Genomic DNA, 27,672 nt, shown 5'->3' on the forward strand with positions numbered 1-27,672 from the left:
TTCACCCAGAACAATCAGTAAACATAGTCTACTGGAGGACACGAGAAGAAGAAATGTCAGTCTTACCCTTATAAACAGGTGAGGTCCCGCTTCCTCTCTGCCCAAGGATTGTTTGCAAAGTGTAAGCGTGTGTAAGCGTGTGTAAGCATGTGTTTGTGTGTGTGTGTGTTTGTGTGTGTGTGTATGTGTTTAAAAATAATGATTGGCATTTGTCTCATTGTCTATACTTTGTGAAGTTCCTCTTCCCAGTCTACAATAATTATGACCACATAACCTCCTACCATATATATGTATATATTTATATATATGATAGAATCATAAATTCACATCTGACATGTGAGACAATCAGGGTCAGAGTTGTCTGTGTAAATTGCTTAAATTTGTTAAATGATTGTGCTGATATTAGAAAGGGCTCCTTGATATAAACTAATTTCAAGTTACTCAACCAATGTTTGCTGAGCATAAAAGGCTGGCAAGATAGGATGCTAAGGTATTTTCAGCCTTAGTTAAGTTATTGCCATGCTTAGTCTTCATGGAGTTCACTACCTTTCCTTTAAACTCAGGGTCTTAGCACCCTCCTTTCTTACCTAAGTTCCTATCCACTGCTCTCTGAAATCATTCTCTCCTTCATGTAGTTTATTCATTCTCAAGATGTTAACTCAGCAACAATCTCAGGAAAGACTTCTTTATTTCATTCTCTGCAACCCTTAGAAGACTTACTTTCCTTCAAAGACCTCTTTCATTTGAAATGATGGATTTCTGATATTTTTATTTTATTAACATGTTTATAAACTCCATCACTATCTTAACATTGTACCTAGAAAATTGAACAAGATATAGGAAAAGATCCAGGGAAGGGATGTTTATAGCAACACATTACCAAGATCTATAAGAGAATCTGTGAACCCTTTATCCTTACCTATTGCTTGGTACAATTCATCTTTATGGTTTGGTTTAAATATGATTGACAACTATATACACTCGCTTGCCTGGCTTTATTATTATTCAGTCAATCTAAGGATACAATGATGGGAGAATTGACTTTGTCAGGCCATCTGGATAATATTAATATATTAATGGCATAATGCATAAATATGTGCAGTCAGTCCCACTTTGTTTGCATTGCTTTTTAATGAGTACTTTGTTCTCCTTTTTGCTACTTAGCTGTGTATTTGTCTGTCATCTCAACTTGACAATTAGCCCCTTAAGGGTAGAAATAATTTGAACCTTTTCATTTATCTTTTTGGAACCCTTGGTAAATGCCCTGTCACTATTATCTAAAATCAAATACTAAATCTTATTTGATCCTTATAATATGTCAATGATTATGTTCAGCATTGAAAGGCTTACCAGAAAAAAATGAGAACACATGTTTTTAGAGACAAAATGTGGGTCCCTTCATGTACCATAAGTTGTCAATACTGAATCTATATTTTAAAATGCATGACAGGAGATCTTACTGAGAAAGGCACAGTAAATTTGGGGTTCCTTTTCATAATGTTTAACTTACTTTTAATTTGTTTTATGATCTTTGTTACAATGATTATAGTGTGTCTTGATCAGCATTCTTTAAGCATTCTTGCTAAATCTGGGGCTTCTTGATTACTGAAAAGATAAGAACAAACTAGAGTGCTAACATTATGAAAGCTCCTGGAGGGGAATAAAGCAAGATAAAGCCAGTCGCAGTGGCTCACACCTGTAATCCTAGCTAGTCAGAAGGCTGAGATGTGAGGATATTGGTTCAAAGCCAGTCTGGGCACTAAAGACCAGGGACTAATTATCTCTAATTAATCACTAGAAAACAGGAAGTGGGGCTGTGGCTCAGGGGTAGGGAAGTAGCTTTGAGCTGGACAATGCCCAGGCCCAGAGTCCAAGCCCCATGACCAACAGAAAGAAGGAAAAAGAAAGAAAGAAAGAAAGAGAGAAAGAAAGCAAGAAAGCAAGAAAGCAAGCAAGCAAGCAAGCAAGCAAGCAAGCAAGCAAGCAAGCAAGCAAGCAAGAAAGAAAGAAAGAAAGAAAGAAAGAAAGAAAGAAAGAAAGAAAGAAAGAAGTTAGGAAGGAAGGAAGGAAGAAAAAGGAAAAGCAAGATTGAATGCAATAAATATTTGTGGACTGGTTAAGAAAAGACTGTGTAGGAAAACAAGAATAACTATGGCTAGAACAAGCCTCCTGAGAGGAGAGTTATCACTAAATGGGGAAAATAGAACCCAGGACTCAGACGACAGATGAGAAGAACATTTACAACACTGCTATCTAAAGTACATTGTGGGATAAAAAAAATTCTAAAGTAAATACTGATATGCTGCTGCAAACTTTCCCAAGGGAAATAGTCAACAAGGCATCCCTAGAGATGTGACAAACCAGAGAGAGAAAATAACTAGAAATTGTCCTGCAGGGAACAGCTCTGCCCAGACATTAGACATGAAAGGCAAAGCTTTGCAGATTTTTCTCTTTAATTTATATTCTTCTGAGATCCCATGAGGCTGAGCAAAGATGTGTGAACAATGGAGGGAAGACTGAATGCAGGGAGTTTGCTTAGATGTCTTGGCCCTGGCTCACTTCTTAATGAGTCAGCACAGAAGGCAGCAAGCAAGACCAGCCACCTTCAGCATATCCAATGCTTTACTGCACCCAGGGACCTTCAGTAGCCTGTCCCACAGGAGGCAGTGAAACCCATGGGAACCCAAACAAAAATTGGAGGCGGGTACACACGTGCAAGCACAGGTGTCTGTTTGAAACCCACAAGCGTCTATGCCATAAATTTAACAGTATTACTGGACTCAGGCATTCTGCTATGTTGGAAACAAACTTAAGGTCAAATAAAGGGATCAGAATTTTTAACGGAGATCTAGTATCTACCACTACAACTCTGTTATTCTGTTATCCTTTGGTTCCATTTCATACTCAAGATTCCTAATGTGCCTCAGATGAAGCCGGCAGCTTCAGAATCCGCTGCTCTGTAAGCGATTCTCTACATAGGCTTAATAAGGGGTCGGGGTCAGCACGACGACACTGACAAGGCAAGTGTTGTTCTGGTGCTAAGAAAGGATGTCTTTGTTAGATCAAAATGAGTATACATACAGTAAGGTATTTAAGTAAAGCCCAGAATAACATAAACATGATACATTAACACTTCCTGAAAGTCACCCTACTAAGAACATCTATGCCCCAAAGCAAAATGTTGCAGAACACAGAAACACAGTAACTGCCAATATTATCTGTGTCTGAAAGCAAATGGATGCTCAACTGGAGAAACTGACTCATAGAATTATCTTGCTCAAGTCACAAATGGCCAACCAATTTATGAGGAAAAAATGTACAATTTTATTAGCAATCAGGGGAATGCAAATTAGACCCATAATGAGATGTTAATTCACACCGACCAGATGAAGGCAAATTAAGCAAATGAAAATACCAAGTGTTGGAGACATGAAGCAAAAGAGATTTTCATACACTCCTGGGGGGTGGAGGTGTTGATATATCTTTGCTTCCTGAAAGTCAAGGAATCCTTTTATTTTTCTTCTTTTTTCTTTTTTTTTTTTTGTTGGTCATGGGATTTGAACCCTGGACCCAAGTGTTGTCTATGAGCTCTTCAGCTCAACGCTACTGTCCTATTCCTTGAGCAGCAGCACCATTTCTGATTTTCTGGTGAATAATTGGAGATAAGAGTTTCATGGGGCTTGGTAGTGCCCAGGCTGGCTTTGAACTGTGATTCTCAGATCTCAGACTTCTGAGCAGCTAGGATTACAGATGTGAGCCACCTCTCCCAACTAAGGCATCTTTTTCATGACTCAGCAATTCCACTCTTACTTTGTGTCCCTTGGGCATAGTGGCAAAGTCTTACTGAGAAACATGGCTGCTTTGAACATTCAAAGTTCCGTTGCTGACAAAAGCAAATATTGGGGTTCTCAAACTGCTACCAACTGTAAATGACATTAATTATGCTTGACTAGTATCATAAATACCAAATAATAGGTGGTTGAAATATAGCCATATGTACAGCCACACAGATAAATCCTAAATGCTTAAAATGTAGCCAAAATGAGAGTGCAATATATAGATTGTATTTCTTTCATTACAAGCACAAGACATAAAGCAGTTATTAATGACATATTTGTGTTTGTGGCAACACTATACAAAAATCAATGGATCAACGAACATAAAGTCCAGAGAACTGCTAATAATTTCCCAACTATTTATTTCACTACTATTGTTATCATCATTGTATATTACTATTAATAATTGCACCAGATATAAGTATATATTCAGTTTATAAGTTGAATTATTTAATATTGAAACAAATAATACAATCAGAATCATCTAGTCTCTCCTTTCATTTACCAGTGAAAAATAAATCATATGAAGAACATGTGTCATCAAAATTGGTATCATACTTCAGACATGCTATAAACTCATCAGTCTAAATGAGGTAAAGTATTCTATTCTATCAAGAGATTCAGGTTCTCCTTTAGAATCTCCTCCTTTACTTCAGGCAAATCTAAACAAAATTCAATTTCTTTTCAAAGCAAATCCAAAGTTAAATACATATATATTTTTTATATACATATATTTGTCTATATATTTAACTCTCTGTGTATGTATATATTTAAGTCTATATATACATGTATACATATTAATGTATGCATATATATATATATAAGAACAAAAAATTTCAGGTGGACATAAGAAAGTAGACCCTTAAACTACATTTTACAATCCATAATAAAAGTCTAAATAAAATATAAACAACCATTTCAAAAAAGTACACAGTCCCGGACTGGGAGCTTAGCCTAGTGGTAGAGTGCTTGCCTAGCAGGCACAAGGACCCGGTTTGATTCCTTGGTACCACATACACAGAAAAAGCCAGAAGTGGTGCTATGACTCAAGTGGTAGAGCTCTAGCCTTGAGAAAGCCCAGGGCCAGTGCTCAGGCCCTGAGTTCAAGATCCAGGACTGGCAAAAAATATATATACAGTCCCCTATGATGCAATGTCTTCAGAAAATATCTGTGTCACATATCATAAAGCCTGGGATAACATGAGGCAGTGGATATGTAAAGAACATGAGAACCATATTTCTACATAGTTCACAAACAGAAGCTAAAAGAGAGAAACATTTCTGAAAGACTATGGAATTGCTAGTGAAATGTGAAAATGTGGATGACTAACAAGAAACTGGAGTTACTAAGACAAATGGCGTGACTTCATCTCACTTATGTTATGTGCTTCATTCGTTCTCTTACAAAAATGTAAATGCATACTCAGGAACACTTTAGATAGTCCTGAATAAAATTACATTAAAAAGTCCTCTTATTAGGCCACAATTCCCTAGCCATTTTGTAATTTCATTAAAACATGTCATAAAGATTCAATTAATTCCATGGAACATTTTTGTCCTAGAGAGTCTCATGACCAGCCTTCTGGCAAGAGGCAGTATTTAAAGGAAAGCAAAGAATAAGAAAAAGTTTCCAAATTTCAATAAATACTCATGTTAAATTCCTTTGTAATAATCACTGGTCTTCCACAGGGCCTTTCCCCCTGGAAATGATAAAATAATTAAGCAGGCAAGATGCCACAGAATTCAGATATATAAAATCAAGCCAAAGAACATCACAGAAACCAAAAGTAGGTTAATAAGTAGTGAGCTATAGAAATTTATCAGAAAAGAAAATTTTCCAGTCGGGTCATAACAATTGACTTGAAAATCTGATTATCATATTATATGAAATGATATATATTTTCTGGTTTGACTTTTCCCCAAGAAATGAAAGCTGTGAATAATACGACTGCTTGAAACAAGTTACAAAAAAGCAACAGAGGCTGGCATGACCATTGACAAATTACCAACAATAGTGAAAAAGAGGTGTATTTAATCATACACATTATTATGCATTTCTAAATCACACCATTAGACAAAGTTTAGGCATTTCTAGGCTATAAAGGAAAACCATTTTGCCTAACAACTCCATTAAAGGAGACTGTTTCTTGTTTTGTTTTTTTTTTAAAAACATGGGCTAAATCTGTCAAAGTACTTTTAGAGCGCTCTAGCAATTTTGATCATCAATCAGCCAACCTGCATCCCTTAAAGTTAGAACAGTGCTGAATGTGAGGAAGATAAAGAATCACCATGCTTGTTTATGTGGGAGCATCAAAAGTGTGGTATAAAATTGTTCTGCAATTTACCTGAGTGCTGTGATTATAAAGGTGCATAATAATTTGCATTTTTAACCTCTCCTATCTGGCACATGTATCAGGTAATTTAATCGTGTCCATTTAAAAAAAATAAACTAATCTGGATTGTTTATCTTTTCTTGTAAACAAAATTTGCCTTACTTGAGATCTTTTGAAGGAAAAGATCTTAAATCCATTGGCCATAGATGGACATGCCATGAATATTACAAATGGTGTTACAAAATGTTCTGCTGTCTGACAAGGGGAACTTTGAGAAAGATTCAAGTCCTATGATTCTAGCCTTTGAGGGCAGATAGCATGCCTAGGTTACTATGTCTTGCTCTCCTAGGATTCTCTCTCCTGTCTCTTAGCACTTGGGGGCTCTAGAACTTTAGTCATGTTGGCTAAGAGGCCACCTGCAATAGTCCCATAAGATAACAATATAAATATGATGGTTTTGAGAGTATGGCTTATTAATTCTTCATCGAAGAAACACTCATAAAACTTTTGTGATGTACAGTATGGATGCGTCTGGATCAGGGATCTGGTTTTCCAGTAAGAAAGGCTTTCCAGAATGCATCAGGTGGGCAGTAAGACCCTGTGCACTGTAACCAGCATAGAGGAAAACATAGATTCTTAGAGGATAAGGCTAGAGACATGCAACAGCCCACAGAAGTCTGCCTAGCAAACTCACTGGCTACTGTCTTCATTTCTGTTTCACTGTTCAGACATGAGCTAGTAAGACCCCAAGCTAGTAGAATTCATTAGAGTGTAATTGTTATGAAAACTCATGAAATTCTTAAATCCTCTGTGGCATCATAAGGAAACAGGGGGAGGGAAAAGTCAAAATAGAAGATACCACATGACATTTTTATGAATTGTAAGTGTGCATAGAACTTCCCATTTCACTTTGGGGAATTACATTGTTTTTCCAGAGTCAAATGCCTTTTTTTTTTCATCTTTAGCTAATTAACAAAGTAGTCCTCCTTAGAGGGTTTATGTCATGATTCTTTCCACTCAAGCAATGCCGTTTTCCTAGAAATGTATGTTACATAGTTTTCCCATGAAATAATCATCAAAGACAAATGGATCCAACAAAAAGTTATCATTCAAAAGCTTAGCATTTGAGTAAAAGGATCCAAACAGAGTTGCATCGCCTGATTTGGATTGAGTTCATCTTGGGATCTTAGTACATGTCTGATATAAGGAAATGGGGAGTAAAATGGCCAGGGCAAAGAATCAGAAATGCTCTTACATTAATAGTCATTGAAATTCACTGCAAGTTATACATTTTGAAGAGAAGGTACAGAAGGAGGGGTTGAAATCATCTCATCTTTAAAGATATACATTTGTGTCTTAAGTCAGTTCCCCAGAAAACTGCTGTCTCCTCCTCCTCCTCTTCCTCTATTACTTCCTCCTTCTCTTTTGTTTGTTTGGTTTTGGGGGGTTTTGTTTTGTTTTGTTTTTTTACAATTTTATCCTGATGGGTAGAAGATTTTCATATACAAAGTTTGGGATGGTAAAGTTTCCAAAGAAATAGTATGACTGACTGTATGGGTTAAAAATATAATCTTCAAGTGGACTCTCATGGAAAGAAATGAAGTACAAACATTGCAACACATCCGTGCAACATGTGGTAACAAGTGAAGATATTTTTTTTAAAAATGTGTTGGTGAAAAATTAGCGATTAAAATTAAAGCTTCTGCCCAGAAAACAGTGATGAGAGTAGACCCAATGATGTAATACTCTATGCAGTTGACAGCATCACAAGAACAAATGATGTGCCTTTGTAGAGCCTAACACTGTGAGACTCATGAAACAAGAAAAGAAGGCAGAGAGAAATTTTGCTATCATCAAAGATGCTTTTGGAGGTAACAACCTGCTAGTTTTCCCTTAGAAGATGCAATGGCATCTTATACTTCTCTAGAAAAACAGTACTCCTCCCCTAACTGCTTGTCATACTATCTACACACAAAGACATCAAAGCCTCTGCACTCCAAGGGAACTTCCAGGTAGAGCTCCATTCTGGACCTGAGAAAAGACTAAAAAGCACTTCCTCAATGGACATGATAAGGAAGTTGGAGAGGTGAACTTGCCAGGGAATAAATGTAAGTCACACACACACTGAAATGTCATAAATCTCTTTCCCAAGAAGGTGGGGGTGGGGGAGCAGTCTACCAGTATCTCACGCCAGACCAGCTTTTAAGAGCATTAAAGCAAATGCACTGAGCCTAATATATTCACATATAGCACACGTGGCAGTGGCTACACATGCTTCATCACTCAGAGGGCAGCTGCTACTGGGTAGGAAATGGATACGGTGACAGGTCACTGGTGATTTACACTGCTGCACTTCAAGACCACTGGCCTGCTGGCCTGCCCAGGTGCTATCAGGTCCCTCCTTGTTCCCTGCACCCCACAGTATACCCAGAGTGAGCACCTGTTTTGGTTATGGGGAGTGAGCAGTGACTGGACAGGATAAACCTCACTCCACAACTCCCACAGAACACAATCCCAACATATGCATAGAACTAAGGAATGAGAGTATGCCTCCTGTTTCATCCAATGACAGCTGACATCTACAATTTCCACCTTACCTGAGATCTTGAGATCTACTGGGTGTCTCTGTGATTGCCATGTGAAAAGATAACCTAGTAAAGAGGCACTGCCCTGATCCCTCAGCTTCAAGTCCTCACCCTAGGCTGACACTGTTCCAAATGGCCTTTGTTAGGTCATAAGAATCTCCTCTAAATGCACATCAGCTTCAGACTTTAGCTAGAAAAGAGGAAGGGCTCTGTGCTTTTGTGTTCTTCTCCATAATCCTTTGTTACCAAAGTCTTTCAAACACACTGCTGAATTTCACTACCAGTGAACTAGGCATTTGGCCTTATTAAGGGCACCTCCTACTGGCCCTTTCTTAAAGTGAAAGGTGTTTTCTTTATCTTCAATTTCATGCCATGTTGCCCAAGAGGGGCGACTGCTACTAAGCACCGGGTAGTACTTAGAAACCTGAGAGTGATTCAAATAATCAGTATCTTCAAAAATAAGAATAGACCCCCTACTTTCCTGAAATCTGTGCAAAACACTACATTTGCAAATTAAAAAAAAAGATTGACATGGGTGGTTTGAAAAACAGTCACAAGATTGTCTTCTGGCAAACTCTTTGTATATTTTCCATGAAGAGAACATTTTTTGAGGAAATTCAAATCAAACAATAGTAGATAAAGGATTCTGACACTCTGGACAACAAATTTAAATAAGAGTTGATCACAGGAGATTGGAGATAAATCAAATATATCTTGAATCCCTCTTCATTCATCTAACCCAAAGTTTGCCAGACAATGTTCCCTTGAAAGGAATTTAAAACACTGCCCTGTAATTGACAGGACCTCATTGTCCATCTTTGCACAGTTTGCCTTATGCAAAATTTTCAACCAAAAGGGCTTCCCCCAGGCAGCCCTGCTATCCAACCAAAGATACCTTTTCCACCTTCCCCTCTGCTGCCCACGGGGCTCTACCAGAGGCCCACCGAGGGTGCCAAGTGGAGAGTTTTAGTTGCAGCTTGTTAATATCTGTGGATCTCCAGCAGAAGATTGGGTTTTTTTTTTTTAGACAACTATTCATTGTGGAGAGAGGATTCCGCTTGGGCTCCCTCCCTCTCGCCCACCTTCTGTGGAAGTAATTGCCCAGGACAAAGCTCTGGGAGAGACAGAAGAGCAATGCAGAAGGGGACTGGGTCCAAGAGAGAGGTTCTGCCACACTCAGGTAGCCAAGTGTGTGGGTCCTGGGGTGCACGCACCAAAGGCACGAGAACAAACACGCGCACGCGCGCGCACACAAATTCACACTCCTTACACTGGCTAGCTGTGTCTGGCTAAAGGAAGATGGAGAGTGATGTCCATCTATAAGCATAAATGCATTCCTGCCTGCCTGCGACTGCCCTGGGCTTTGGAAAGCCTATCTAGGCTCTGCTGCTTGCCTCCCTTAATCCCTCATCTTTCTTAGTTCTTTTTTTGCCACCCTTGGCCATTCAGCAAGTCCCCAGGACAAGAAAACAGAAGTGGCAGCGGCTTAGGACTCCAGGGAGGCCGACAGCTTGGCCCCTGAGATTTCATTCTATTCCTAATTAATTTCCCTGGCACAGGTTAGGGCACTCCTACCCAACACCTGGTCCCCGGGAACCGTCTGTATTTTCCGTTAGATTTAGGGGAAGGTCTTTCGCGAGAGGATTTATCTGAAGGCTCAAAGAATTACGTCTCTTCCCTTTCCCCATCAAGCCTATTCCCTGCACCCCGCACCCCCTGGCTGTCTACTTGTGGTGGAGTCCCGCAAGCACAGTGAATCTTACAAGGACTCACTTTGCTCTTCTTTATTCTTTTGGCCATCAAAGCCCTCAGCTCCCGTACCTAGAAATTGCAGGAGCTTGGGACAACGTTCTCGTCCCTCCTTTCTCCTGGTTTTAGCCTGATCCAACCCTCAAACAGTTTTGCTTTTTTTTTTTCTTTTTTCAATTAGAAGCTGCGTGTGCCAGGGGCGGAGAGGGGACCACTTTCCCGAATATCAATCATTTAGAGTTTAAAGGTGTCCTTTGGATATTTGGAGACTTAGCTTGTTAACTGCATCCAGCCTTAGGGGAAATAATAATAATAATAATAGTAATAGTAATAATAATAATAAAGCCCACTTGCCTCCTTCTGACCACGCTGCACATCTTTAAGCATCGCGGGCCCTTCTCCCCAAGTGCCCAAACACAAGGACTGTCCCTTTCCGCATGCTCAATCAGCCAGTCCCCCCAAAAAATCCAAGCTCAGAGGCGTGGATATTCTCGAACAACCTCCTCCGCCAGCTAAGGCCCACACAGACTTCTTCCAAGCTCCCTGGATGTCCTCGCCGCGGGCTCCCGGCCCCCAATCCACAGTCCCATTCACAGGTTTCCAGAATCCTACCCAGTTCCTTTCCACCACATCACCAATGCCTGCCCCTGCCTGCTCGGGTCTCCAAAACCAAGCAAGTATTTGCAAAAGCAAAGATGCCAGAAGCACGAGGTTTAAAAAGAGAGAGTGAGAGCGAGCCAGCGGGCGCAAAGGGATGCAGCTTCTCTCCCCAGCCACTCGCATCCTCCGCCCCCAGGAGGGGGAGGAAAGTCCTCTGGCTTTTATCATGCAGAAGGAAATAGGGGGCTTTCATCGCCCACTATCTTATGTCCTCTCCACCCAAATTCTACTCTGGCCAAATGGAAGAAGGGGAGAGGAGAAGCGGGGAGCAGCGAAAAGAAAGAATGTCTTACCGGTGACTTGAAGATGCGCGTTGAGCAGAGAGGCTCCGAAGAGTACAAAAGCCAGCTTGGGTACCCACACACATCCGAGACTATTCTCCATATTTCAGCCAACACCTTCGGGGGCCAAGGGTCCTGGGCAGCGGCGGCACTCACACACATGCACTCACACACACATGCACACATGCACACACGCACACACGCGCGCGCGCACACACACACACGCACACACACACACACACACACAAGCGCGCGCGCCGAGCCCCTCTGGCTTCTTCCTCCTCCTCCTCCTCTTCCTCGTCGTCCTCTTCCTCCACCTCCCCTGTGCCTCTTCTGTCTCCCAAGCCTTTTTTTTTCCTTGTCCACTGAACAAAATCAGCAGCGAGAAGAGACAGCAAAAAGTTCCATTCGATCTAACAGATCCAGAGCCTCCGTTTGAGAGAGAGAGAGAGAGAGAGAGAGAGAGAGAGAGAGAGAGAGAGAGAGAGAGAGAGAGAGAGAGAGAGAGAGAGAGAGAGAGAGAGAGAGAGAGAGAGAGAAGCCTTGCAAAACTAACTCAAGGAAACGCCGGGAGGGAGAAGAAAAAGGCAGTGGGGCGCTCGGCGGGGCGTGCGAAGCATCAATACAGCGAATTTCCAGGAGGAACCCAGAAGACAGCCAAGCAGTCCCCGGAGCTGCCGGTGCGTTACACGGTGGAGGCTGGATCCATGTCGTCGGTTGGGTAAAGTTGGAGAGAAGAGAGAGAAGAAAGCACACATCCGCACAAGCTGGTGAGGAGGCTGCTGGTGTGGCGTGGAAGCAGAGCGCAGGGGATCCGGGAGGGAGGAGGAGAGGGGCTGGGCTGCGCTCTCACTTGTTACTGCGGCGTCCACCGGCAGCGAGTGAGCGGAGAGTTGGAACAGTACTATCCATTGATCCGGAGAAGTGGAGGGCTGGGAAGGAAAATGTGGAGACCGGAGGGAAACGAAGTGGATCCGGCGCAGGGTTCCCGGCGCGGGGAGGTGGGGAGCGCGGCTGGCTCCCGGAGGCCCGCGCGGACCGGAGGCTGCTCTCCAGCCGGCGGCCCCGGGACGCGCAGAGATGCCCTCTGTGGGCCGCGCGTGGGAAGTCACTTTTGTCAATGGAACCCACAGAAACAGAGCGAGCATCTGCAAGCTTACCACCAATCTTTTCTTCTTCTTCTTTTCTTTTTTGACACTCAACGTTCAGAAAATTATTTTTATTTGCTGGTAAAATCTAGGGGGGTGTTTAAGCTAGTGTAAGCGGCCAAGGCGTTTGCTTCTTTCCTTTCTTCTCATCATTTAAAAAAGAAAAGGAAAGGGGGGGGGGGATCTTTCTTGAATTAAAAATAAATCACTTAGCCGGACTCTCTTTTAAGACAGGTAGGAAACTGAGGCCCAGAAACATCCAACAGGCCAAGTGTCAGATCACTGTTTCCTGATACAGCTAGCGTCTCTTTTTTTGTTTGCAGGGGGACGGAGGGGTCTGTTCTATAAATGGTACTGCTTCATGCTACTTATTTTAAAAGATGTACCATATCCAGGGGCTCAGATGGGCCCCAAGAAACACAGGAGATTCAGTAAGATTCAGTCTCTGTGCCCAGGGATTTTTATTTTGGTTTTGTTTCTGGTTAGGTTACATTTTGTTTTTGTGTGGGAGTTGGGAGAGAGGCACAAAGGGATTATTATAAAATATAATGATGTCATGGTAAATATAATGGTTGACACATAAAGAGAGCAAGAAAACCACTTTGCCAGTTGACACTAGCTCAGCCCCAGCCCACCAGACCACCCCCCCCAACCACCAACCACCACTTGGCCCAGCAGGAAACTTAAGGCTGAACAGGAAAGCCCTTTCAGAAAGCTGCTTTAAGCAGAGCTTATTTGCATCTTATCTCTCCAGGGTGACACCTCAAGTGCCTTTGACAGGAGAAGTTGTATATATCCCATCATTGCACCCTCTCAGACATTAAGTAGGACCTGGAATAACGCACATGCCAATCTATTTTAGCTGAGTAAGTGAACTTGCAAACCAATGACTTTACTCAGGAAAGATGATGACTGAAAGCAAAACTCCAGGAAAAGTTCTCTCTCTTCAGGAGATGCTTAGCTGCAAGTTTCTCTCCCACACTCTTAAGAGGGAAACAAGATCCATTCCTCCTGTCTCTCTCTGCCTCATCCTCTCTCAAGTTTACCACATTCTGAAAGAATAAAAGGGGATTATCTGTCTGAACAGAAGAAGGAAAACAATGTACAGTATTATAAAAATCACCACTAGGGATACATTCATGTCCAAGGAGAGTTATTCAGCTCTTTAGGTATGGCCAGTACTCCCCTCTTGTAAAGTCAAAGAGAGAAAGAGTCATGATCACTGAATCAAAACCTTCTTGAAGTACATTAGGCACTCAAGTTTCTCAGGACATTCACACCTCCATGGGCTGAAGCCTCTGGAAGGAGAGGGCTGGCAACTACAGCAAAGAATCTGAAGTGGTTCCTTAGATCATTCTGGAAGATCACTGCTGACAATCCCCAGGCAGAAGCGTTATGGAAAATGACTAGTGTCTGGGCACAAATTTTTCCCCATTGGGAGAGGAAATTTTGCTTTCCATGAGCTACACACAGTGAACTCAAGCATGACCCTCTCTTCTTCCTCTTCTTCTTCCTCTTCTTCTTCCTCTTCTTCTTCCTCTTCTTCTTCTTCTTCTCCTCCTCCTCCTCCTCCTCCTCCTCCTCCTCCTCCTCCTCCTCCTCCTCCTCCTCCTTCTTCTTCTTCTTCTTCTTCTTCTTCTTCTTCTTCTTCTTCTTCTTCTTCTTCTTCTTCTTCTTTGCGTGTTCCATGTTCTCTATTTCACAAAAGCAGATGTCCTTGAAGAGTAGGAAAGATGTGTTCTTTGGGACTCTTTAAAGACATGCTACTGAGCCCCACCCAGCAAGTCCAGCCATCAAGTTCCCTGGCTATGGCCCTTGGATTTTATGTACACATTAGGCCAGGACATCAGTCCACAGATCAGTGGGCATCTACAGTGGATCGCTGACTTCTCTACCTCCCAGGTAATAATTTGGTTCCTCAGCTGTCAGCAGCTACCATTCCTTGTGTCCTCTCTCCATGAACTCTTTTCCATCTTAGACAGATGACTTCTTCTGGATTTCTAAGTCTCACTTGAGAAAAAAAAATGTGATTTTTTTTTGGACTTAAAACTTACTGGCTTACCAAAGAAACGTAACACTCCTTTATCACTCTTATGATTTCAGATTCTATGTAGTCTATAGAAAGCTAATAGAAATATAAGATGGAAGATGAAAGAAGTAGGTGTCATAGGAAAGTTGAAAGCCCCTTTGGGGTTTTCAGCTAATGAAAAATGGAAATTTAGAGACTAATTTATCAGCATTTCATTTCTCCAGAACACATCTATTCTATGTTATGTGTGTTTATGGGTATGGAGGGAGTAAATGGGAACCCTAATTTTTCTGAGGTTAATCAAAATTATAAACCAAATTAACAGTATGAAATTCCTTCTAGAGTTTTCTAAAACTGTTTAGGCCTTGCCTTAAATGGAAAATTTAATTATCTTAATATATTTCTCTTCTTCTAATATCATGATCTGTTTCTGGATATGGTTGAGAAGGTATTTTAAGAATTTATTTGCAAATCAATAACATCTAGTCATAGTAGATGATACATATTAGACTGAATTTGAGTATCACGTAGATCAAATTGTCTAAACATAAAAACACCTTAATCAACCATTTAAGAGTATCAATTACTATGTTGGACATTTGGCCTATTTATTATCTATTAAAAACATGCAAACATAAATTTGATAGTTATTGCCTGTAGTGAATTTAAAAACATGAAATGTGTTTTAGTTACACTTGGTACTGGGGTTAGTTGTTGATTTTGTTTTTAAAATATTTGTTTGCAGCAATTCCTCAAAACATTTTTTTCTTTATTTTGGTGATACTTTGCTGTGAAGGCAACACTCTTCCATATTTTTGATCACCAAGTTGAGAAGCAAACCCTGAATCACTTTTGCTATAAATGGTGGCACCTGTCTTTCCAATCATGAAGATGACTTAAGAGTTGAGTCCATCACTCAGAGACTTTTGCTGGGTTTCTAGGAATGAGAATTTTTGGGTTATCATGAAGGCATTACTACAAGATCTTCAACATTTGGATTGCATAGGAATATTAGCTCATTGAGAAGACAGCTCAGATTTTCCAGGTCTCTCTGAGGAACCTCTAATGGGCAGAATATGCTTACCCACTCACCACAATGTACATCTTGATCCTTAAAATTTTTCAATATGTGACCATATGTGGGAAAAAGAACTTTCAAATGTGACAAATTCAAAGTTCAGGAAGAGATAAGCTTCCTCTATTGTCCAAGAACATCCAATGAGTCCATGTGTAGAAAGTGGAAGAAGGCAGAAAGTCGATTCAAAAGAAACATGATGACAAAAGCAGGGCTGATCACAAGCAAAGGAGTAGAGGTAGCTCGCCTGAGCTGAAGAAGACAAAACTCAAATTCTCTCCACAGCCTAGATAAGGAATAGAGCCTGATGATCCTTTGACTGAAATATTGAACACCTATTTTTGGATGTGTGATATGCTGAATTATAAGATTTTAAGTTGGTTTTAAGCCATCAATTTGTAGTACATTGTGATTTTAAGACACTAAATTTGCAGTACATTGTGATAAATTTATGGTTTGTTGTGATAGGAAGCTATTGTAGATTTTGGCACCATGAAGTGTGAGGCTGTTGGAGCAAATGTTTAAAACTGTGCATGTGGCCTTGGAGTTGAGCAATAGGCAAAGATAGTTGAAAATTTTAAGAACTGTGATAGGGAACAAAACTAGATTTCCTTGAACCAATGGCTGGCAGAAATATGAAATTAAAGGTTCTCCCAGTATATTTTATGAAGGAGACAGATCCTTGTACCACAGAGGCAGAAAGTGTAACATAGATGTTCTTACAGTTATGGAGGAAACCGAACTTGCAAGTGACGAATCTGGATATCCACTGAGATTTCCCAGTGAAGTGTTGAAGACTTGAAAATGTGGCCAGATTTCGCTCTTCTACTTATACTAAAATACCAAAAAAAAAAAAAGAAAAGAAAAAAGAAATATACTCAGAGAAGAACTGCTATGCAAAAAAAGAAAGAAAAACTGCTAGTCATTGATCATTTGTGATCTCAGATTTTTTAGATTACAAAAAGATACTGAAACTAAAAGATTCATGGGCAGGCAGTCAGACTCTGGAAGGAAAGTTAAGTGTATGACCAAAATAATCTCTCTGGAGCATTCTGTTATGGCAATAATAAAGAATGTACAGGCTTGGAAAATGAAGCTGAAACTGTCTAGGAAAAGAAGGAATGAACCAGGTCTTATTAACATTGACAAAGGTCATCGGAATAAGCCGATTTGTTTTGTCTCAACCTTGTGTTTACATTTCCTGATTACAAGGTTTAATTAATTATCCTATTAGTAAACACAGGAAAAGGTGAGTGTCCACTTTTTTCTCTATTTATTATTGCTATTGTTAAGTAGTGTACAAAGGAGTTGCCATTTAACAAGGCAGTTTATATATAGGATTCTCATTTGTACTTTCTCCCTCTTCTCTTCATTCATCCACTCCTTTCCTTTTGACCCCACCCCACCCTTCTCAGCCACTTCCTAGTCTTGTACTTTGCTGAACTTTGATTTTAACAGAACAAATAAATAAAAATAAACACATTCTTTATTAATTTTATTTTCCTCACTATAGAATGTTTGCCTTTTTCCAGGTTTTCAACTGGTTTTTGGCTGATGGAGGTTAATAGAAATCTAACCCTTGGTGTGAGCTGATATGATCAGGAAGGACAGACTTTGTTACTATTGTGATTCATCTATCTTCATCAGTGACCATTATTTATAGGTGATAACTTGGTGGTTCATAGGAAGACATAGAAAGTTCTCGCTTTCAAGAAGCCTCCAATCCAAAGCAAGAAGGGAGATAGTTTCCTTGACATAGAATTGGAAGCTACATATTTGTAATGAGTGTTTGCTTTTGTGTTTTTTAAGTATCAACCTAACTTATAAGAAGGAGGCAATGAGAAGGCCAAAGATTATCTATGGTATTTAATACTCTCTTGTGAGACTATTAATGGAGCAATGAGTTGGAGTTTGCGGTGATTATGAATATGTAAATTTCTGAATCAGTCTGGCAGAAGAGGTAATTTGAGACGGAGCCTGATAGGAGGAGCACCCTGATAATGAGAGACTCCTAAATTGCTGGTGCTCTAAAAATACCCAAACTTCCATCCTCAGATGTCCTCCAAAGTGCAAATATCTCTTGGAAAAGAGCTGAATCATTTTTGGTTAAACTTTAAAGAATAGAGAAGTATTATTTTTTAAAAAATCGGATTTCCTTGATTTAAAAAAGAAATAAAACAGCTACTAGCAACAGGTAACTGAGCTGGAAATCAATCCCAGTCAGGACATGAAAATTAATTATTCAAGATAAAGTTTATAAATAGCTATGAATGAATGCAAAGTCCATGGAGTCCAGCATGAGATTCCTTAGAATAAATTAATCTTGATTGAAACAGTTAGAACATATCACATGCAAATGATATTCAGATTTCAGAAAAGCATGATGTTTTTGTAAATGCAGCAACTAAATACATAATAAATAATAAATACAAATAGTTATATATATATTGCCAGTCCTGGGCTTGAGCTCAGGGCCTGAGCACTATCCTTGGACTTTCTCAAGGCTAGAGCTCTACCACTTGAGCCTCAGCACCACTTCCGGCTTTTTTTTTTCTATGTATGTGGTACCAAGGAATCAAACCCGGGTCTTCATGCATGCTAGGCAAGCACTTTAACCACTAGGCCAAACTCCCGGCCTGCCATATATTTTTATTACATACTTTTTTGATGAAGTGCATTCTTTTCCATTAAGTGCAACATATAACATACTTAATGTAATACATATTAAGTACTTCAGTGCATTAACACTACATGATATTAATACATAAGTTAAATCTGAATAAAACTACCCTTTGCTATTAATAGTACTAGTAACTATAGAATTTGTATTAATTTGGCAAATTAGGAAATTATTCTCTCATGACATAATAATAGTGCTCTACATCCCTGTAACCTCATAGCAAATACATTTTCCTTGGTAAAGACAGAGATGCTGTCATGCTTAAGAAGTTACTCAGTGGTATAAAACTAGAATGTATCATTAATATATTGGTTGGTCCACTTGAAATTTGAAAATCCTAGGAGTAGGAAATTAAAATCTTTTTTTTTTTTTTTTGCCAGTCCTGGGCTTGAGCTCAGGGCCTGAGCACTGTCCTTGGGCTTTCTCAAGGCTAGAGCTCTACCCCTTGAGCCTCAGCACCAGTTCCCGCTTTTTTCTATGTATGTGGTACCAAGGAATCGAACCCGGGTCTTCACACATGTTAGGCAAGCACTTTAACCACTAGGCCAAACTCCTGGCCAGAAATTAAAATCTTAACAAAAAAAATCACATGTAATAGTACTTGCAAAACACTACCTATAGTGACTTTTATCCAACTGCCCTCATGCCAGATTTCACTACCACAAATAAAGGATGTAAAAAGAATGTCTGTGACTTTAGCTGCATGTGAAGAAAAAAGACAGAACAACCCAGTGAATTTAGAATTAAAATACAAATAGATGTATATTTTTATTACATACTTTTTAATAAAATATAGTGTATTCCATTAAATCTAGTATGTAACACATTTAATATGATGTATATCAAGTGATTCGATGTATTAACATTGCATGATACTAGTTTTGATATAAAATTACATACGATCAAAGCAGTACCGTAGTCAACAACTTCGGAATAGTCGCAGATGGTTGAACTCATACTCTGTGAAGAAGTATATATGAATAGAGAAACTGAGACAAATACCTTCCATGGTCATGTCAGAGGAAAGTGAAGGGGGAAGAGTGCACATCCTGTTGCCGTCTTGGAGAGAGCCCAATTTCACATGTAGTGGAAGGGGAGCATGCTGTTGCCATCCATATGCCTGCACCTTCCCACATGTTAAGTCGGGAATTTAAAATATGCTATCTTCTTTAATGTGGGGTACAACCTTAGAAGGTATCTCTCCTCTCATTCTCAGATGGAAGCCCAATGCTAAGAAGGTTAAAACTGACAAAGAGCATTACATCCTTCCTAAAGAGAAGAGCTCAAACACAAGTGATCCCTTGCAAATGCTCGGTCACCGATTCCACTGAAAGTGCCTGCTGGTCCTTCTGTTCCAACCTACATATAGAACAAGAAGGCCACCACTGCAAGGACTGTTCAGAGGCATTGACACTTCTCTGAGAAGGGAATGAACACTGTCTGAACGTTGTCTTCAGTTAGATTGTGAACTATTGTGTCCTGGAAGGTATTTATTCAAAATACCCTATCCTGAAATTCTTAAAATAGGATATCTAAGTATTTGCAACTCAGTGCCAACTAACAGTTTTCAGCTTCCAGCTGGCTACCCACAGGGAGAGCAGACCTGGATCCATCTGAATAATCATTTTTATAAGTTATCTTAGAGAACATGGATAGTTTTTTTTTTCCATAATAACCCTTGGCATGGAGGGAAAAGCTTTATCGATTTCCAAAATGGGAAAGGAGCTTTCCTTCTATCTCAGAAAATAACAGAAGCAAGTTCTTTTGCACGTCGGAAAGTGGAAAGTGTCATTTTTTGCAGTTGAATACTCTTGAAAATTGGTACTTTGGCACTACTCTATTCACCAGTACTGAGGGAATACTCCATCTGAGACTGGGAACTGCTTCAGAATGAGCCTATTTGTTGCTACAGTGGTGAATGACAGAGGCTTAATTGAGTAATGGGTTGTTTCTAGTTCCACCTACTGAAGCACTGCAGAACGCTTGATAGTTGGCTTTGGTGCATGGGAAATCTCTCTGTCTCTCTCTGTGTGTCTCTGTGTCTCTGTCTCTGTCTCTGTCTGTCTCTCTCTGTCTCTGTCTCTCTGTCTCTCTGTCTCTGTCTCTGTCTCTCTCTCTCTTTCCCTCCTTCTCTCCCTCCCTCTCTCCCCCTCCCTCCCTCTTCCTCTCCCTCCCTCCCCTCTCCCTCTTCCTCTCCTTCTCGCGCCCAAACATTGAAAGCACTTGGGACAAAGGAAAAGAAGACAAGCTCCCTCACTTGTTTTGGAAATGGCAAAGAAGGTAAGGAAAAACCTGAAAATAAAAGGCTGAGTTCTGCCTAGATAGTATTTAAGCACACAGAAATAATAGATAAAAGGATAAAGGAGGCATTCTAGTCCCCAGATATTCTGACACCTTTGTGAATCATTATCATCGAACCAGTAAAATTTCAGAGCCTTTTGCAGAGGGTTAGGCAAGAACATAGGCCCAATATTCTGTTAACTAACATGAAAACATAGACACACTGGCTTCTGCACCCAATATTGCCTTTGGTCATGAGCTTACACACTACATCCCCCAATCTCATATATTGATGGTGTTACATAGTCTCATGCTTGCTTCACAAAACTTAAAAATGTGATTCTTAAAAAGAAATTTCCTTAAGTAACTTGGAAGTTAAAACAGCAAAGCAACTAGACACTTACTTTGGAAATGAACTACTCAACTTTGAGGGGAGGGATATTTGGAGGGGAAAAACTGGGAGAGAATGCAGGAGAGGATGACATAGTTCAAAGGAAATGTAATCATTACTTGAATCATGTAACTGTAATCCCTCTGAACATCATCTTTACATCCTAAGTAAAAAACTGAAAACATATTAATATTACATATTACAAGATATAATAATCCTCATTTACACACGCACAGCAGCATACACACACACACACTGATTAATGTTTGTCTTTCAGATTATACCACTTGTATTCTGAGTACTGCTAATAATTAATAGATGGTCACCCTTGGAAGGAATGACAATATTGTCTTTACATACATCTGTGGAAGATGTGGAATCCTGGGGCCTAGCCACCTTTCAATCTTGTCTCAGCAGACAGTTCCAATGTCAGGAAGCTTCATATCAGAAAAAATGGTCCTACTACAAAATTATGAGCCCAAATTGTGTCCTCACATTGACTTTTAAGAGATTGTATGAACCTCAGTGAAATCTAAGAAGGAATGTGGAATTTACTCATCACTAAATTTGGGTGGAGGATGGAGATGAGAAGGCAGAGACAGACTCCTGAGATCAGGTACAAAAGAGAGAACACAAGGAGAAAATGCTATTATAGAGAACCATGGGAATAGTTACACAAAATTGGATGCAACATTTGTAATTGTTTATAAATGGTTATTCATATTAACTTCTTAGTATTGAACGTAAGTGGAAAAACAAAATCTATAACCTATATACACTATGATTGCCATGGTATAGAAATTGCATGTGAATTAATGCACCTTCTATCTGGCAAATATCATGTAACCCTTTTATTAATTACAGTAAAAATATTTTAAAAAAAGAAAAAAAGAAATTGCATAAATAACAAAATAGAACAAAGCATAATAAAATTGTATTCATACATATCTTGATAGAACAGAATGAGTGGCATATTTATTACCTCCCCCATCCTCTTAATTCCAGTTTGTTTGAAGTATTGTCATTATTAGGAAAATATCAGCATATAAAGGAAATATTCTATTTTTATTTCCTTTTTCCATTTCCTTTTTTTCTCCATATCATACCTCTTATTCTCAGGATATTCTTTAGGGGCTCTCTCTATTTGTGGTAAAGATCCTCCTAAAACTTCAGGAGATGAATGGAGAATGTGCTGGAATGCTTGAGCAGAACCCATGTGTGTTCCCATCAGATTTGAGATGATTTCACTCTGGAGCCTAGGCCCATTTTTCAGCCTGAGGGAAGAGCCTGCCTGAGGATTAGTCACACATGGAGGAAAAGAATATCACTGAGAAGTAGAGGAAAATGGAGTTCTGCTAATGTCTTACAAGCCTCTGAGGACATGAAGACTTAAGGAGAGTCAATACTCATACATTTCAGTTATATAAACTACCACATCTGCTCTGGTCATCCAGTTTAGTTTATTTTTCTTGAAAAATCAAGTCAAGACTGACATGAGAACGTGTCCTACTCTTTCTCTTAGAATCACAAGAGAAGTGGCGAGGGGGAAATATTTATAGGATGAGATAGTTGTTCACAACTCTAGTTCTATTAGTCTGCATATAACTTGAGGAAGGTTAATTTTACAGTTCCACATCCACAGTCATTGTAGCTTTCACTGTATCAACAAACCAAAACCCGTGCTTTCCCCAAATATGAGATACTCTCATCTTTTGTTTCTAACATTAAAAAATATCCATGTGACTGTTGGCACAAGTTAATATAAAATAATTTTGATAAATGTTAAACAGTTGTATCCATATGCATATTTTACCCATGTGAAGCACACATCATATTTAAATTTAAAATATTTGCCCACATTGAGGTTTTAAAGATTGTATTCATCCTTCTTTGTACACATTCTTCCCTTTATCTGTGTGTTCAACATCAACACTTATCCATCATATTTAAAAGACATTTTCAGAACACACTGGCCTCCCTTCCTGTTAGATGTAGTCATTTTGAATCTACAAAGAAGTACCTTAAGCCAAAAATGGCTGTTTCCCTGAATTTGTGATTCTATTTTCTTATTGTTTCCATAGTTTTAAAGCTTTAAAACATAACTGCTTTCAGTGTTTCAGTATTTGATCATTCAAAGGGTTGTTTTCAATGACCTCAAATCCTTAAATGCTTGAAGTGATACATTCAGGAATCACTAGTAAACCTATGCTAAAACTCTTACCTTAAAAATTAATTGTTAATGATCTGTGTAAACATTCAAAATTATCATCGAGATCAGCTAAGTGCTATATTTTGGGGTTCCCTTATTTGTTTGAGAACTGGTTAGAAAACCAGAATTCTAAGTTTTGAGATTTTCTGGTATACAAGAATAATATGGCCTTTCCTCACCAGATGAGGAAATATTAGCAGTGGACATGTCATATTCATTTCCATTTCCAGAATGCTGGGAATCTCAATGAATGAATTTATTTTGCTGAGCCATATTAGTTCTTCTTGGCCAGATCTTGTACAGGAAAAGCCCTTAAATTGGGAGATCACCAACCTTGGTTGTGTTGATAGGTCTGTGCTACACAGGATACACTTAACTCAAATATGCTTCCTTAGCTTCCATCTTCATGAAAAATGTATTTTGAGCTTTGCATAGTGTTAAGTGGAAAGCAATAGCCAGTATTGAGCATATCACCAGGTTCGTAATAGTTACTATGAAGATATTTACAGTTTGGGAATAGGAAACGTAAGATAAATACTGAAGACACATAAATGGCTTACCATCCTGTGTTATCTTGAATAAGATTCTAATTGCCTCTTACTGCTATGAGCCTTTAATACTTAATAAACATAAATAAAATAAAGACCTTGGAAATAGAGGGAAATTCTCAATTATGATATGCTAACCATGAGATTCTTTTCAGGGATTTGTAGATTAAATGGGTTAGCAATGTAAAATATAGATAAGCAGCAGTTTAACACTATATGCAGAGTTCCTAGCTTTGAGGGCTTCATACACGCTCCACTTCAGGACAAAATTGGTTCTATAGCTAGAGTAGAACAGATTCTCAATAATTTATTAATTGATTTCAGCCCTTAATGCCAAAGAATTGTTGATACACAAAGCCAAAAATACATTAGAAATAGCTGAAGGAAATGTCACCCTAGGTGACTGAAAAGTACGTGGCTAGAGAGCCTAAAGATTTGTGTTCTGAACCACTTATGACCTTAAGTCAGGTCATTTCTAACATGAGCCACTAAGCTAAGTATGGTAGCCAAAGCCTGTAATCTTAGTTATTGGAAGGTAAAAATCAAGGGGTTCAGGCTCAAGACTAATCTGGGAAAAGCAGTTCAAAATACTACATCTCAACTAATGGCTGGGTGCAGAAGAACTTGCCTGTTATCCCAGCTTAAAGGGAAAAGTAATGGCTTTACTCAATGACATGAGCTTCTCACTCCCATGGAAATAACATATGTCTAGCCTAACTGGTCAAAGTGTAAACTGTCACCCTACCTTGAAAATAACAAAGAAGCTACTGGTATGGCTCAAGTGGTACTGTGGCTGAGGCACTGAGTTCAATCCTCAGTACTGCCATATATTTGAAATAAAATAATAAAAACAAAACAGGGAGCTAATCATATTGGTTAAGACCTGGGTTGTACATTAGAGTCATCAAGAAAACTAATTAAAAATGAAGGTGCCAGCCTTAAATTCCCACTACTGCAATATACCCATGGGATGGTAATAAACATCTACACTGTTAACCCATTTGCCAAGTAATTTTATGACAGAAATATAGTATGGAGCCACTGAGAAATGTCTGCAAATCTCAAAATTAAATGAGCTTATTTCAAGGCTAAATTTTTTTTACTTTGTCATCATGATCATCTTTAAAATATAGTTACGTAGAAGTTTAGTAAGAAATGATTTTCTTTTTGGTCCCAAGTATTTGGGTACTAAACCTATTCTGAATCATTTTGAAGACAATGAAGCTATACTAGGTTTACAATTGACCTTGACTTCTAACTGGATGAGCAAGGACCTCAAAGAGCCCAAAATGCTGGCTCTCACGCCCTTGATGTAACTCCCAGGTTTGTATCTTGCAAAAAGTCTTTGGCTAATGTATTTAAGATGCACCAATTACTGTGTAAAGAGTGTATCTACAGTTGGCAAATTAAGATGCTATTTACCAGTTGAATAAGAAATGTCATTATGTACCTTGCTTCACCAGCACAAGATCTTAATCAGCCCTTCACTGAGGCATTTCAAGGCTCAGAAGTGCTCAGCTGCTTCCATGAAAACTCCCAAAGGACACAAGATGAAACTATAAAGTAATATGATCCCGTCAATCAGGAGTTTTTCAAACTATAGAAATGAAAAGTTAAGTCGAAATTTTACAGGAATTCTCAAACTTATGATAGGGGAGAAATTGACAGGTAGTTTAACTTATATCACCAAAAACATGCAGTAAAACAAATTAGCTGTCAGGAGCCTGTGGGTCACACCTGAAATCCTAGCTACTCGGGAGGCTGAGATCTGAGGATCACGCTTCAAAGCCGGCCCAGGCATGAAAGTTTGTGAGATTCTTATCTCCAATGAACCACCAGAAAACCAAAAGTGACACTGTGACTCAAGTAGTAGAGTGCTCGCCTTGAGCTGAAGAGTGCAGGGACAGTACCCAGCCCAGTGTTTAAGGCCCACTACAGACAAAAGAAAAAAGAAAAAAAAATGAAGAGCCATATATTAATTCTGGAACTCACTAACAGGTCAACTTAGTATTATCAGGTAGTACCTCTTCTTTTAGACTTGAGAGTAGTGACAGATTATTTCTCTTCATATGCATCTGAGTATATATCCCTGATAGGAGCATATGCAGTTAAACTTTGCATATCTAATTGGCTAAACAATCTAGCTAACTATTCCATTATGAGGTATATACACTGTCTAGAGCCAAACAAGGCTCAGAAACTAGACCCATTACAGTGCACAGTGATCCCAAAATGCCCTTCCTGGTATGAAAGGACAGGAACTTCTGAACTCCATCTATGAGGTCCCTCTGGAGAAAAGGCTTAGGACCTGGTCTTATCTTGTTCCTCTGGCCTGAAGCGACCTTTTCTTCACATTCAAGATTCTCAAAAGACAACCTCTGGGGAAAAAAATAAAACCACTACTAGTGTGAAAACTAAGCTTTCCTATATATATTCACAAATTGTTTATTAACATTGTTTTAGAAACAAATCATGAACCCTGTTTATGATTATGAAACGCATAAAATGAGTTTTGATATTTAACTCTTACTTTGTAAGGGAAGGAGATGTATAGGTTTTCATTTTAAAGAATAGTGCACTAAGAACCTTTGAGTATATTTAAAGAATATGTCACAGATCCTAAAGGAAATATCCAAAGATAGTTTCCAAATGGTTCTAGGAAATACCAATACAACAAAAACAAAGGATACCTGCAATTATTTTAGAAGAAAGTATAATGTAAAAATATGTGAATTTTACTTTGAGTAATCTAGTTTATTTTTTACTAAGATTATCTCATTTATTTTGGAAGTGATTTTTCCCTTAACTATTCTGAAAGAACTCAATGCAATAAAAGGTTTTATTTGCCATGCAAAAAATTAAGGCACATTCATGAAAACCTATAAAACAGAATAATGTCTAAAAATAATGTGTGTGTGTGTGTGTGTGTGTGTGTGTGTGTGTACTGGGACTTGAACTCAGAGCTTCATGTTCTTGTTTAGCTTGTTTAATCAAGGATGATAATCTAACACTTGATCTATACCTTTACTTTCAGCTTTTTGCTGATCAACTGGAGATAAAAGTCTTATGGACTTTTCAGAATCAACTGGGATAGAACTGTGATGCTCCTACCTCACCCTCTTGAGTAGCTAGAATTACAGGTATGAGCCACCAGTTCCCAGCTCATGGTTTTTAAAAACTCTGTAAATAAACTGAATTTCTGCTCCTTTCCTTATGCCTCACCACTTTCTTTTTACAAATAAAAAAAGGAACTCTAGCCAAGAGATCTCTGTGGGTGATGGAGACAGGAAGAAGATGAAAGGGAAGAAGAGAGTTGCAGATGGACCACAATCTGGCCTCCGAGAGTCTCAGAAAACCCTCCATAGCTGGAGTTGATAATCTCTTCCTCCTCCTCCTTCTCCTCTTCCTTATCCTCCTCCTTCAACACACACACACACACACAGACACACTGCAAGGCTGGAAGGGGAACCCCAAATACCCAAGGTGCTTTATCACATGACCTATGAAACAGGGCTTCAGATAGGTCATACTGTGTCTGTTTAAATATTTACATATTCCTCAAAAAGGGAGCTCTGCATTATTCTGAGTGATTAAATAAATATATGGCTCACACATTAAAACAGCACAATCCTATTTCACACACTTTGAGGGAGACATGTGTATGTACAAAAGCAATTTGTATGTCTGTCAGGGGTCCAGAAGCCCAGTGTAGCCTCAGTCCCCAGAGCTGCACCTTTCCCAAGGGCTCTGGCGGGGTATGGCAGCATCAGCTTTTGTGGCCACCTTAACTGAAGCAGTGGTTCTCAAATGCCTGCAATGTCATCGGTACAAAGTTTGAAGATATCTTTGAACCCCTAGAACTAACTAG

General features: G+C 39.2%; 1 protein-coding gene across 1 annotated transcript in view; it reads right to left on the minus strand.

Annotated features, from left to right (window-relative positions):
- Dcc (DCC netrin 1 receptor) overlaps window positions 1–11,813 on the minus strand; it is a 934,207-nt gene extending 922,394 nt beyond the window's left edge. Inside the window, exon 1 of the mRNA XM_090353075.1 lies at window positions 11,457–11,813. Coding sequence (XP_090209201.1) covers window positions 11,457–11,547 — 91 coding nt within the window. The 5' untranslated portion in view covers window positions 11,548–11,813. The remainder of the gene's footprint in view (window positions 1–11,456) is intronic.
- Window positions 11,814–27,672: the final 15,859 nt, after the last annotated feature.

This window comes from Megascapheus bottae, chromosome 19, assembly GCF_031878675.1.
Source record: "Megascapheus bottae isolate mThoBot1 chromosome 19, mThoBot2.hap1, whole genome shotgun sequence".
NCBI lineage: Eukaryota > Metazoa > Chordata > Mammalia > Rodentia > Geomyidae > Megascapheus > Megascapheus bottae.